The 14,374-nt window shown below is 46.3% G+C and overlaps 1 protein-coding gene across 1 annotated transcript in view; it reads right to left on the bottom strand.

Moving 5' to 3' along the window:
- SDHB (succinate dehydrogenase complex iron sulfur subunit B) overlaps positions 1–12,524 on the bottom strand; it is a 29,665-nt gene extending 17,141 nt beyond the window's left edge. Inside the window, exons 1-2 of the mRNA XM_032392728.1 lie at positions 12,323–12,524; positions 1,405–1,532 (exon numbers count right to left, since the gene is read on the bottom strand). Coding sequence (XP_032248619.1) covers positions 1,405–1,532; positions 12,323–12,394 — 200 coding nt within the window. The 5' untranslated portion in view covers positions 12,395–12,524. The remainder of the gene's footprint in view (positions 1–1,404; positions 1,533–12,322) is intronic.
- Positions 12,525–14,374: the final 1,850 nt, after the last annotated feature.

Genomic DNA, 14,374 nt, shown 5'->3' with positions numbered 1-14,374 from the left:
ATCTATCTATCTATCTATCTATCTATCTATCTATCTATCTATCTATCTATCTATCGCAGGCACCCATGAGCAGGGCAAAGAGGCAAAGGGAGAAAATCTCAAGCAGACTGCGCAGAACGTGGAGCCTGACACGGGGCTCGATCCCACATCCCCAAGATCATGACCTGAACCAAAATCAAGTGTGGCCTGTACAATTTCCTTTTCTTTGAATTTTACTAATGATTTTTGGTTGCTGAGTATTTGGTAATTGTCTCCTTGACAAGAATGTTATATTATCAACTAACTATACTGCTTAATAGAACTTACGTGTCAATACAGAGTCAAAGAAAGCATTGAGAGTAGTAGTTTTCAAACCTTTTTTTTGGCACTATGGAAGCTTTTGTTCAAAAGAAATAAAATACTTATTCACTGACAAATAAAACAGATCATAAAATAGAGCAGTTCTGGTTATGCTGGGGAGGGGAGGGGTGGCACAGTGGGAAGCTGGAGCCCAGCTCACTAGATTCTTCCTTCCCTTTGGCTACCTGTGGAGATCCTTCAGGGTGGAAGCTGATGAGAGAAGAGTGGCTCAGAGAGAGATGAGGGACTCAAGCTGCTGTTGCTGCCTTTGAAGGTGGGGACTATGAGCCACGGAGCACAGAGGCCTCTAAAAGCTGGGAGTGGCCCTCAGCTTACAGCCAACGAGAAAATAGGGACCTTGGTTTTGCAACTGTAAGGAACTGAATTCTGCCAACAGCCCGAAGGAACAGAAAATGGATTTCCCCTTAGTCTCTAGAAAGGAACATGACCTGCTGACACCTCGATTTTAGTCTGATGAAACCTTTACCAGACTTCTAACCTGCACAACTGGGAGATAATAAATCGATGTTGTTTTAAGCCACTAAGTTTGTGGCACTTTGATGTGATAGGAATAGAAAAAATAATAGAGGTACGAATCTCTGTTAATATTTTAACTACATCCCTATCTTGTCCTATCACCATTCCAGCCACATTTATGGTGTCTATCCAGCTCTACCAATACTCCTAGAAATTTGTCATCCTCTGATTTGGGGAAAGGAAAGGAATTTCTCAAAAGTTAATCTTCTTGGTATTAGTCCTTTTTTTTTTAAAGTAGGCTCCACGCCCAGAGGGGAGCCCAACATGGGGACTGGACTCAAAACCCTGAGATCAAGACCTAAGCTGAAACCAAGAGTCGGATGCTTAACTGACTGAGCTACCCAGGTGCCCCCGGTTATCTTTTTGAATCAGGTACATACCTCATTCTTGTTTGAAAAAGAGATGATAAATTCCAGAGCCACTGAATGATGTTTTTAAACCTTCCAAGGATGTGAAAAGCATGTCCCTGAATCAGATCAAGAGTACACTTTCACTTATCAAATACCTAGCTCTCACATAAATACTCACTTATTCAAATCAATTTCATAAGTTTGCATATGAGGTTTATCTCCAGTCTTGTCTGGGTCCCATCGGTAGATGGCAAATTTCTTGATTCTGGGAGCTGCAGCGGCAGCTGTCTGTGCCCCCCGGCAGGCCTGAAATTGAAAACATTCACAAGAACGAAAAAAAAATATTAAAAATGCAAGATAAATCCTTCTGTTTAGCTGGCACTATAAACTACCACACTGGACACAAACCCACCCATTACTGACACACAGTCTTTTTTTTGTTTTGTTTTTTTAAAGATTTAATTAACTAATTAATTTTTAAAAGGTTTTATTTGACAGAGAGAGAGAGAAAGAGAGAGAGAGTAGATAGCGAGAGCAGCAACACAAGCAGGGGGAGTGGGAGAGGAAGAAGCAGACTTTCCGCCTAGCAGGGAGCCCGATGCAGGGCCCGATCCCAGGATCCTGGGATCACAACCCGAGCTGAAGGCAGACACTTAATGACTGAGCCACCCAGGAGCCCCAAGATTTATTTATTTTAGAGTGGAGCACGTGAGCGCACGGAGCGGGGAGGGGCAGAGGGAGAGTCTAAAGCAGACTCTCTGCTGAGCCCAGAGCCCATGGCAAGGCTCCGATCTCACAACCTGGATACCACAAGCTGAGCCGAAATCAAGTTGGGACACCTAACTGACTGAGCCACCAAGGTGCCTCCTGACACAGTCTTCCCGAGAAAGGCAGTCATTTGATATCCAACAAATACTAAGCACCTAGCACATACCAGATATGGTACTGGGGGCGGGTGAAATAGCACATAATGAAACAAAGTCTTTGCCCTCACAGAATCTACTTTGTATGAGCAAGAGAGAAATTTATTTAATTAAATTAATTAATTTATTTATGATTTTATTTATTTATTTGACAGAAAGAGACACAGTGAGAGAGGGGACAAAAGCAGGGGGAGTGGGAAAGGGAGAAGCAGGCTTCCTGCGGAGCAGGGAGCCCGATGCGGGGCTCGATCCCAGGACCCTGGGATCATGACCTGAGCTGAAGGCAGATGCTTAACGACTGAGCCACCAGGCGCCCCTATAAAAAGATTTTTATTTATTTGACGGAGAGAGAGAGAGAGCGAGCAAGCGCACAAGCAGGTGAGCGGCAGGCAGAAGGAGAAGCAGGCTCCCCGCTGAGCAAGGAGCCTGATCCGGGGCTTGATCCCAGGACCCTGGAATCATGACCTGAGCCAAAGGCAGATGCTCAACTGACTGAGCCACCCAGGCGCCCCAGCAAGAGAAATTAAATATTCATAATAAAGTATAAAGAGGGAAGAACACAACAGAGACTTACACTAGTACAAGAGATCAGGGAAGGCCCCATAAAGGATATTCAAGCTGTGGCTTGGTAAGCAGGGATCAGGGAAAGGAGTAGGGATGTATAAACTGAGGGGACAACACGTGTGGAGGCCAAGATCGGGGAGAGCACAGCGCATCTGGGAGAACCGAGAGAAGTCCAGTATGAGTGAGGGAGGCTTGAGTAAGGATGGAAGTGGAAGATGTGAGCAAGTCAAGATTTCGATTTTATCCTAAGAGCAATGAGAGGCTATCACAAATTATCAGGTGGGAGACATAATCATTCTTTATTTTTGAGAAGAACATCACTGGCTTGAAGGAAGAACTGTCAGACAACATGTGGAGAAACCAGTAGAAAGCTACTGTAGTTGTCGTAACGAGATGCTGGTGCTTTTAGATTAGGTGTCTTAGTCAGCCCAGGCTGCTGTAACAAGACACCAAAGACTGGGTGGCTTAAACAACATGTTTCTCACAGTTCTGGAGGCTAGGAAGTCCAAGATCAAGGTGTCAGGCAGACTTGGTGTCTGGTGAGGACCCTCTTCTTGGTTTACAGATGGCTGCTTTCTTGCCGTGCCCTCATGTGGCAGAGAGAGAGATCTCGTGTCTTTTCCTCTTTTTGTAAGGGCGCCAAGCCCATCCTAAGGGCCCCACCCTCCTGACCTCATCTAACCCTAATTCCCTCTCACAGGCTCCACCTTCAAGCACCATCACAATGGGGGCTGGGGTTTCCACGTATGAATTCTGGGGGAACACAAACATTCAGTTCACAGCACTATAGCAGGAAAGAAGAGACTACATTTAGGGAACTAACAAACAGCTGAGTCCTGTTCTCGAGGAATATTCTATTCCAGCTCCTGGATATTCCGTCTCTGCCAGCTCACACCGTGAGCCCAGAACCCTGGGGTGCCACTGCAGGGCTGCTACGAGAGGGACGGTGAGGAGGTCTGGCCTCTGATTCCTTCCCTCCTTCACCGGAACAGCTTCCCCCTAAGAACAGATTTGCAAAAAGGGTGCTATTGCTCAAAAGTTTCATTTTTGAATTCATACTCATTTTTATTTATTTATTTATTTATTTTTTTAAAAAGATTTTATTTATTTATTTGAGAGAGAGAGAGAGAGAGAGAGAGCGCATGAGAGGGGAGAGGGTCAGAGGGAGAAGCAGACTCCCCACTGAGTGGGGAGCCCGATGTGGGACTCGATCCTGGGACTCCAGGATCACGACCTGAGCCGAAGGCAGTCGCTTAACCAACTGAGCCACCCAGGCGCCCCATACTCATTTTTAAAGCCACTATTTATATGAGCTGATGAGAGGAGCCACAACTGGAACCCAAGTCTGCCTGACTCCAGAACCCATGTTCCTAAAACACTGTACTATCCTATTTATTTTTGAATATTTGCAGGTCTCTTCTTGGTTCTGTCTTCTTTTTATGTCTTAAATTCCTTGAGGGCATGTGTATTAGAGTTCTCCTGAGAAACAGAATCAGCAATGTGTATATTTATACATACATATACATGTATACATACATATGAAAAAATACATACATACATATATATATTTATAAAAAGAGATTTATTATAAGGAATTGGCTCATGACTATGGAGGACAGCAAGCCCCAAGAGCTGCAGTTGGCAAGCTGGAGACCCAGGAGAGCCAATGATGTAAATCCAGCCCAAGCCTGAAGGCCCATGAGCCAGGAGAGCCGATGATGTGGTTCTAAATCAAAGGCCAGCAGGCTTAAAACCCAAGAGTTGATGTTCAGTTTGAAAGCAGTCAGGCAGGAGGAATTCCTTCTTATTTGAGGAAGAGGAGCCTTTTGTTCTACTTACGCCCTCAACTGATTGGATAAGGCCCACCCACATTACTTGGTTTATTTATTTAAAAGGATTTTATTTATTTATTTGAGAGAGAGAGAGCAAGCAAGAGAGCAAAAGTAGAAGGAGCAGCGGAGGCAGAGGGAGAAGCAGGCTCCCCACTGAGCAGGGAGCCCGATGCAGGGCTCGATCCCAGGACCCTGGCATCATGACCTGAGCTGAAGGCAGTTGCTTAACTGACTGAGCCACCCAGGCGCCCTGGTCTATTGATTTAAACGTTAAACTCATCCAAAAACACCGTCACAGAAATACCCAGAGTGTCGGACCAACTACCTGGGCACCCTGTGGCCCAGCTGACACATAAAATTAACCACTCACAGCATGGAACAGGTTACATTTTACATCTCCCAGTGTACCTGGTCCAGGCCTTTGCACACAGCAGTTCAATTTATGGTTAGGAAAAATTGAAGAAAAATGCAAAAAATTATACTGGAATTTAAAATAAAATAAAATTTAAAAAGGGAAAAAAGAAAAAAGCAAAACTTGAGCATTAGATTAACACAAACATGCTGTCCCCATCCCACAGCCCTTGAAACTCTTCCATCCAGGAGGAGGACACCAGGCGGAGGCCACACCAAGTCCCCTGGGCCCATCCGAGGGGCAGAGTGGGCGTCCTGTCAGTCCAAACAGCAACTAGCAGCTGAGCCCCCAGTTTGTATGCAGACACATGCAGACTATCTCCCAGGCCAGCTAGTTCTCTTATAAACTGGTAAAAAAAAGTTGAAAAACTGGGAAGGTTAATTGTGTAACTACAAGAAATGTGATGGTCATACTTGCTGGCAAAAAGTGTCCTGAATTAATATTATGCAGCCATCAAAAGGAATGAGATCTTGCCATTTGCAACGACATGGATGGAACTGGAGGGTGTTATGCTGAGCGAAATAAGTCAATCAGAGAAAGACATGTATCATATGACCTCACTGATATGAGGAATTCTTAATCTCAGGAAACAACATTGAGGGTTGCTGGAGTGGGGGGTGGGGTGGGAGGGATGGGGTGGTATAGATAGACACTGGGGAGGGTATGTGCTATGGTGAGCGCTGTGAATTGTGCAAGACTGTTGAATCACAGATCTGTACCTCTGAAACAAATAATGCAATATATGTTAAGAAAAAAAAAAAGATAGCAGGAGGGGAAGAATGAAGGAGGGAATCGGAGTGGGAGATGGACCAGGAGGGACGGTGGGCGAGTGGAGTCTGGGAGGGGTGTGGGGTGGGGGGGGGGGGTGGGAGGATGGGTTAGCCTGGTGATGGGTACTGAGGAGGGCATGTTCTGCATGGAGCACTGGGTGTTATGCACAGACAATGAATCATGGAACACTACATCAAAAACTAATGATGTAATGTATGGTGATTAACATAACAATAAAAAAGCAAAAAAAAAGTGTCCTGAATTAAGTGAGGCTGAAAATATAAACATCAGATCTCAGTATGAGAAAACGAAATACAGAGAGAAGGTGAGAATGAAGGTGAAGTGTTATTTTCTTTTATTACCAATCTGGCTAGGATCAGCAGTAAAAGGAACATCTTCCATTAGGGACTCCACCTTTTTTTTTTTAAGGAATTAAAGGCAGGATTCTATTCTATTCCATTCTGTTTTATTTATTTTTAAGCTCTACGTGGGGCTTGAACTCATGACCTGGACAGCAAGAGTCGCTCCCTCTAGCGACTGAGCCAGCCAGGCACCCCCTAGGAACTCCATTTTGTAAAACAGCAGGAACATTTGGTTAACGCCACCTTGTGGCGTTTAAGACAAAGTGGACGAAGTGAAAAGATCACTGAAGATATTTGCTGCAGCAGCCTTCCACTTGCTAACTGCCCCCACCTTGTTTTGGTTAGATTTAATGAGGTATAATTCATTACAATAAAATTCACCAATTTTAAGTGTATAGTTTGATGAGTTTTAACAAAGCAGTATAACTCCTACCATAATTATGACAGAACATTTCCATCTAGAAAGTTCTCTAGTGTTCCTAAATTTACAATCAGTGCCCTCTCCCTAACCCTTGTAACTGCTGTGCTTTCTATCACTACAGATTTGCCTTTTACAGAATTTCATATAAATGCAATCAGACTTGGGTCTAGCTTCTTTCACTCGACATAATGCTTCTGGGATTCATTCACAGTGTTGTATATATCCAGAGTTTGTTGCTTTTTAAAAAAAATTAAACTTTTCATTTTGAGATACTGGATCACATGCATTTATAAGAAATAATAATGAGATCTCTCATATCCTTTACTCAATTTCCCCCTGTGAAAACACTGTCCAAAACTACAGCACAATCCCACAACCAGAACATCAACACTGGTACAGTCAAGACACAGAGCATTCCCATCCCCACAAAGACCCCCAGTATTGCTCTTATCAAAGCCACACCCCACCCCTCATGCCTCCCTCCCTTACTAGCCATCACTAATCCATCTCTATTCCCATAATTTTGTCATTTCAAGAATGTTATATATAAATGGGATCATCTAGTATGTAACCTTTTGGGATTGGCTTTTCTTTATTCAGCATAATTCTCTGGAGATTCATCCAAGTAGTGTTTCTTTTTACTACTGAGTAGCTTTTCATGGTATGATGGACTCCAGCTTGTGTAGCCATTCTCCCACTGAAGGACATCTGGGTTGTTTCCAGTTTTTGGCTACAATGAAGTTAAAATGAGTATTTGTGAACATGTTTCCATTTCTCTGGGATAAATGCCTAGGAAGGTAACTGCTGGGTTGTGTGACAGTTGGGTGGGTGGCTGCCTTGCCTGTGGTAGATGCTAGAAGAAAGAGGGACAAAATGCCTTTAAAACATAACTCCTTCAATTTTTTTTTTTGGCCAAAACATTAGTAAAGCTTGGACTTTCAAAAGAACCTGGGACTTTGGAGTTGCCAGCTCTAGTTCCACGGTTGTGAAGGCTGCTTTAATAGTTCTGTCAGAGGGCAAAAGGCATCCAGTCCCAGGAAGCTCAGTCTCACTCCCACAAAGGCTTACTGAAGGTGAAGAGCCACCACCTGCCACAGGTCCTCACCTTAACACCTCTTCCTAAGACCTATGTCTGCTTCATAGGCACTCTACAAAAATACAAAGGTCTACACTTGCTCATGCAGATCTCCCCAAATGTGATTAGGTTTTTCAAAGATCATTTAAATTCTTATCCTACGAATGATGTGAGACAAAACAATGCAGGGGTGCATCACAACAGAGTACTATAAGGCAATGAGCCCTAACATAAGTTTTGGGGTACCCCAAAGTGTTACTAATTTTTTCTAAACAACTAATTTAAATTCATTTTGTATATTTTATACAACACTTGGTGGGATGGGGGGGAGGGCTAACAGGAAGCAGGAGAGAAGATATGGAAATCAAAATTACCAGAAGAAGCTGTGGTTCTAAGTGAAGGAGTGGTTCACTTGAGGGCTGCACTAAGAGTTAATCCAGAGGAATATGGCAGCTGCGATAAGAACAAATAAATTCGTGCAATAGAGAAATCTAAAAATTTGTTACACAGGTGTCCCAGCAGAAGTAAAAAACCAAAAACCAAAAACCAAAAAACCAAAAAACCAAAAAACCAAAACCAAAAACAAAACTTCCATTCACTGAGCCCTTACCATGTATGAAATGCTGTACTAAACTGTCTCTAATCTTTTTTTTTTTTTTTTTTTTTTAAGATTTTATTTATTTGCGAGATAGACAATGAGAGACAGAGAGCATGAGAGGGAGGAGGGTCAGAGGGAGAAGCAGACTCCCCGCTGAGCAGGGAGCCCGATGTGGGACTCGATCCCGGGACTCCAGGATCATGACCTGAGCCGAAGGCAGTCGCTTAACCAACTGAGCCACCCAGGCGCCCTAAACTGTCTCTAATCTTTACAACATCTCCACAACGGGAAGTTTTATTATTCTCAGTTAAAAAACGAAAGTAAAAATCATACAACAAAAGAGCCAGGATTCAAACACGGGTCATTTGACTGCAAAGTTCAACCCTTTACTCATTCTGTCTGTGGCAAAAATGGCCAAATCCAAAACAGAACAGCACAAAAAGGTAATTCCTTTTCACAAACAAACCTAAGAACACTCAACTCATACAATTAGCAAGATCTTAGGTAGTAGCTAGCCCAGACCTATTCATTTGTTTATTTGTTCAATAAATATGTTCTATGTATAGAACTTCTATGTTCCAGGGACTGTTCTAGGCCCTGGAGATCAAGGGCAAAATACATGTACATTCTGATCCTCGTGGAGCTTACAGTGGCTGGAGGCACACACAAATAACATCGATAGTATGTGGGCCCAGGGGATAAGTGCAGTGGGCGGGGGGAGGACAATAAAAAGGAGGGGTGGGGGTCCTGGCTATAATTCTACAATTCTAAATGGGGTGGCCAGGGAAGACTTCACTGAAAAGGTTGACAGTTGAGCAAGACCCGAAGGAGGTGAGCGAGCAAGCCATGTCTGTATCTAGGGGAAGAGCAAACTGGGCAGAGGGGACACTGAGCACAAATCTTGAGGTGGACACGTGTTTGAGGAGCAACAAGGTGGTCAATGTTGTTGAGAATGGAGTGAGTGAGACAGGAATGGGCAAGGAAATTAGGAAGTTACCAGGAGAGCCAGACCACATAGGACCTTGTAAGGTTTGTTTTGTTTTGTTTTGTTTCTCTATGCCCAACGTGGGGTTTGAATTCATGACGCTGAGATCAAGAGCCACACGCTCTACTGACTGAGCCAGCCAGGCACCCCTAGCAAATTTCTTTAAATGTACTCGATGGAGGTTGTTTATTTGAGATTCAAACTTTGGAGAATATTCTTTCTTTTTTTTTAAGATTTTAAAAAATTATTTATTCATTTGAGACAGAGAGATACAGAGAGAGAGAGAGAGAGAGCATGAGAGGGGGAGAGGCAGAGGGAGAGGGAGAAGCAGGCTTCCCGCTGGGCCAGGAGCCTGACGCGGACTCGATCCCAGGACCCCGGGATCATGACCTGAGCCGAAGGCAGACGCCCAACCATCTGAGGCGCCCCCCCCTTTTTAAAAGATTTTATTTTAGAGAAAGAGAGAGAGAATGTGCAGAGAGGGGCAGAGGGGAGAAAACCTCAAGCAGACTCAATGCTGAGTGCAGAGCCCCACGTGGGGCTGAAACCAAGAGTCCAACGCTCAACTGCTTGAGCCACCCAGGTGCTCCCCCCTTTTTTTAATTAAGTAAGCTCTAAGTCCAATGTGGGGCCTTGAACTCATGACCCTGAGATCAAGAGTTGCATGCTCTACCAACTAAGCCAGCTAGGTGCCCTGGCCTTGTTATTTCTTTAGGAAAGTTTCCTTAAGGAGCAGGCTTGGAGCTCAACAGAACAGACACCAATTTGGAGGTAGGAGAGAAAGGTGTGGAAATGGGGAGGAGGAAGGCGAAGGAGTCTGTATAAACCTGAGTAAAACAGAAAGTGCAGGCTTGCTTCTGAAATGTGTTCGTGGCACTGGTTTAAATCCAAGCTCTACCACTTAGTAGCTGTGTTTCTTTGGCAAATTACTTAACCTCTCTGATTCTATCTCCTCTTTTGTATAAAGAGGAGGAAGTATTAATATCTACCTCATAAGATTAAACTGGAGGGTCAAGCGACTAGCATAGCCCCCAAAATAATTCTGCTTTTCAACACTGGCAATATGATCAGTTTCTCTATTATTCTGATTGGCAGACAGGTATCCTAAGACCTGCCAGTGCTAAGAGCAATGAGATACATAAATGAGAGAAGGCGGTACTTGCCCTAACGTTGTTCACAGCCTAGACGAATAAGGCAACACAATCAATTAATACCTTATAGCTAAACACTATAGGCAAGAACTATGGTTCACTGGTGCAGACTAATGCATAAAAGGAATTCAGAAGAGAAATCCTACCATATCTTAGAGTCCTAGGAACCTGAATATTACCTATTGATAATATACCAAGTTCATTATTGGATTCTTTTTTTTTTTTTTTAAGATTTATTTATTTGACAGAGAGAGAGCGTGCACATGCGAGCACAAGCAGGGGGAGTAGCAGGCAGAGGGAGAGGGAGAAGCAGACTCCCCGCTAAGCAGGGAGCCTGATGCTGTGGGGCTCCATCCCAGGACCCTGGGATCTTGACCTGAGCTGAAGGCAGACACTTAGCCACTGAGCCACCCAGGCGCCCCTCATTATTGGATTCTTTTGAGGTGGCTTTTACGGGAATGAATGCAGATTCCTAAGAGGTGGAGAGGAGGGACTCTCCTATCTCTCTGCCCTCAGGAAACCCTGCAACGGCCTCACCTGGAATTACGAAACTGACCTATGAAACTAGCCTTCTCCTCAACTCATTCATGGAAGAGAAGAGGGACCTGAGCTTTAGAACTCACTCTCATTGGTGGGGCTCTCACAACTTAATTGCTTGCTCAGCAACTACAAAAGGAACTGGTAAACAAGGTCATTATTAGTCATCAATTTAATGCTCAGAGGACACCAACCTGAGGCTCTGGTAGGCAGTCCTTCTTCCCTATCTCCCCGTTTCAGAAAGACTATAAAATGACTTGTCCGAGTTCACATATAGCATACTGGAAAGAGCTAGTACCAGAAGACAGGCCATACACACTGTTACAGGGCCAGAGCAGTATTTAGAATGAGAGATATTCTCATGCAGGCGCAAGAAGGGGAGAGGAACTAATTCTTGGTTCATCAGTGCCCAGATCTGTGCTAGGAGTTTTTCTCATATTATGTTCAAAAAACTGGATTTAGGTCCTGTATTTTCCAGTTCTTGGCCATGATATTTTGAACAAGTAAAATTTTCTTTCCCGGGTCTCAGTTTTCAAACTTCTACAAAGGAGGTAAGAACTGCTATTCACCCACCTTGCAGGGGTTGTTGAGGAGCCCAGAGGAGGAAACAGATTTGAAAGGGATTTGTAAGTCCCTTATGTGTGCAATGGCGATTTCCCTTCCCCTTACAAAAATTCCCATTTACAATATAGATTAGAAGTGTGTGGTTTCCTGAAAATACAAGGGGGGTGTGGGGAAACGTATCACCGCACACTGAGTAATATAAACAAATACATAAGGGCAGCGCCAAGCTCCGTACCTACGAGATCCGTGCCAAAACTCTGCGCTCGGTATTGCTGTACGCCCCTTACAGACAGGGACACTAAGAGGATGACACTGCTGTAAGGCACCCAATCTTTCCCGCAAACCCCCACTAGGGGAAGGGTCCAGATCCTTCCGGAGACAGAGTGATCTGCCTCCGTTTCTCCCTTCCCCTGCTGTTCCCTTCCCAATCCCGGTCCAGCCCGTTTACTGAGCCCTCAATCTCGCATCCTGGAGGAGACCTCGCCTCCCAGTTCCCATCCCTCCCACTCCCGCAGGTACGTCTCTTCCACAGGGGCTAGTTTGAAGACAGAGAAAGGGCTTGGAGCCCAAAGGTTTGGATTCGAATTCTGCTTCCAACAGTGTTACTCGCTTGCCATGTGACCTTGGGCAACTCGAGACTCCTCTCTGAACTTTTCTTTCTTATCTTAAAAAAAAAAAAAATCGTCTCCGCCCTGATAACCTCCCAAGCTGCGGCGAGGGGCAGAAGGATAACGGACAGGGATGTTCCAGGCCCAGACCCGAGCACTGCGCAGCGGGAGCGGGTCCTCCCCTTCCCTGAGGCCTTGCGCTGTGCTCTCTCGGCCTCCTCCACGGCCCCCTCAGCAACAGGCCGCCTCCATCACTCTCCTGCCTGCCCGCTCCCTCCCGCCCCGCACCTCACCTGCAGGCAGGCTCCGCCAAGGGTTGCAACCGGGAACCGGCGTTTCAAGGAGACTCCGACCACCGCCGCCATCTTGGCTTGTGACGTCGCGCCCCACCCCTTAACCCCGAGGTGGCTTTCCGCCGTCGTCCCGCCCAGCACCGCGGCGCCGAGCCGGCGTCCACCCAGGACCCGCTAGCCGCGTTGGAGCCGCCGAGTGGGAGGCGGTTCCGGTTTCCCGAGTGGGCGGAGGGAAGGCGGAGAAAGCCAACCCAAGCGTGCGCAGTTGCGGCGTGCGCGGCGCATGCCCAATTGGCCTCCCGCCTTCCTAAGGTGACCTTCCCAGAAGGGGGCGGAGTCTGAGAAGGAGGGCGTTGGAAGGACCGAGGCTTAGATGATGGGGAGGGAGGAGCCATTCGATCTGAGTCCAGTCCCTGTCTTAGCCCCCTTTCTTCCTGAAAATTTGTCAGTAGTATCGCTCATCTCTTAGTGATGAATTTAGTGGCTTTAGTCAGACAGTTGTCAGACACTGCGGTTTGCCCGAGACTGTCCTGGTTTCAGCACGGAGAGTCCTGCATCCCGAGAAACTCCTCGGTTGGTGAAGGAACGGAGGGGATGTCAAAGATGATGGGTCATCCATCCACCCACCCACCCATCCATCCATCCACCCACTCACCCACCCACCCATCCACTCACTCCCTCATCCATCCATCCATCCACTCACCCATCCATCCACCCACTCATCCATCCATCCATTCATCCACCCACCCACGCACCCATCCATCCATCCATCCATCCAAAGATACACCAGCAGCACTGCTCTGTACTGGGCGCTGGGCAGCTGTAGTGAGTGAGCAAGCCAGGCACAGTACCTGCCCTCACCGGGTTTACTGTCAGCTAGGCGGACAACCGGGCACTCACACCTCAGCGAGCTCTGCTCTGTAAAATAGTGGGGAGAGGGGAGCCAGCCCTTGGTGGCTTACTTAGTCATATAGCACCAGAAACCATTGCTTGAGCACCTGCGATATGCCTGGCATTGGGCTTCATCATCTCACTTAAGCCCCCCCAGCAGTCTTGTGCGAGAAGTCTGTGTGTGTCCGTCTTCAGTTTAGTCCTCTCAGCTGCTTTCCCTGAGCTCTCCGTGGCTCATCTCGGGGCCTGCCTCCTTCTGGGGGCTTGATTACCTCAGTCCTCCAAGTTGCTTGGTCTCTTGGGTCACCTCTGGCAAAGTTTATGTAGGCGGTTGGCTTTGCAGGAATGGCGTTTTCCCTTCCCTGCCTGCTTGTTTCTGACATATGAAGGGCACCTTTTAACAGTCTTTGGTTTTCTCACAGATCATTTAGATGTGACTGGGGAAATTGAGAAGGCCAGACAAATTGGTTTGTTGGGGCTGTTTCTGGAGCCCTGGGCTGGAACCTGGCTACATTGCTCTGTGGCCTCATTAAAGGAGGGGTGTAGTGAGGCCACAAGAAACAGCCTGGACCCCTGGGTCTAACCTCAAATCTTCTCAAGCCTGTGTGACCTTGAACAAGTCCCTCCCCATCTTTGGCCTATAGTTTCCTTGCCTGTATCATCAGGGTGTTGGGCCAGCTGATGTAGGGTTTTGTGATTCAGGAGGCTCCTGGGGTGGCGGGGGCATCTTGAGTGCAACTGTTGATGGGGCTGAGGTCACCTTGACTTTTCACTGGGGCTGACCCAGCACAGGAATAGGGCTCCTCTGAGTGTGCCTCAAAGCCTCCTGGGCCACCCAAACTGGATGAAATCATGGGAAGATTGTCACTCTAACTCCTCCTGGCTGAATTATCTTCTGAGATGAAGGAAGAGCATCCTCTCCCTCCAAGGAATGCGTTTCTAGAGAATTGGTCCTGTTGGCTTTTTCATGATTCTTTCATCTCGAAGGCAGATACTATTCCTAGAGGAGCGACTACCCTTTTACTTTGCCCAGGTCACCTTGGAAAAAGCAGTCTGAGGTCAGCAGAAGTGAGACCTTGATTTATGGAGGGGCTCTTGGTGCCAAGGGGCCCACGTGCCCTGCAGTCACATCATTCCTGGGCTTCATGGGGATTTGAGGAG

This window comes from Phoca vitulina, unplaced genomic scaffold, assembly GCF_004348235.1.
Source record: "Phoca vitulina isolate PV1807 unplaced genomic scaffold, GSC_HSeal_1.0 scaffold2, whole genome shotgun sequence".
Lineage (NCBI taxonomy): Eukaryota > Metazoa > Chordata > Mammalia > Carnivora > Phocidae > Phoca > Phoca vitulina.
The sequence above is the reverse complement of the archived record's forward strand: the minus strand, read 5'-3'. Positions and strand labels throughout refer to the sequence as shown.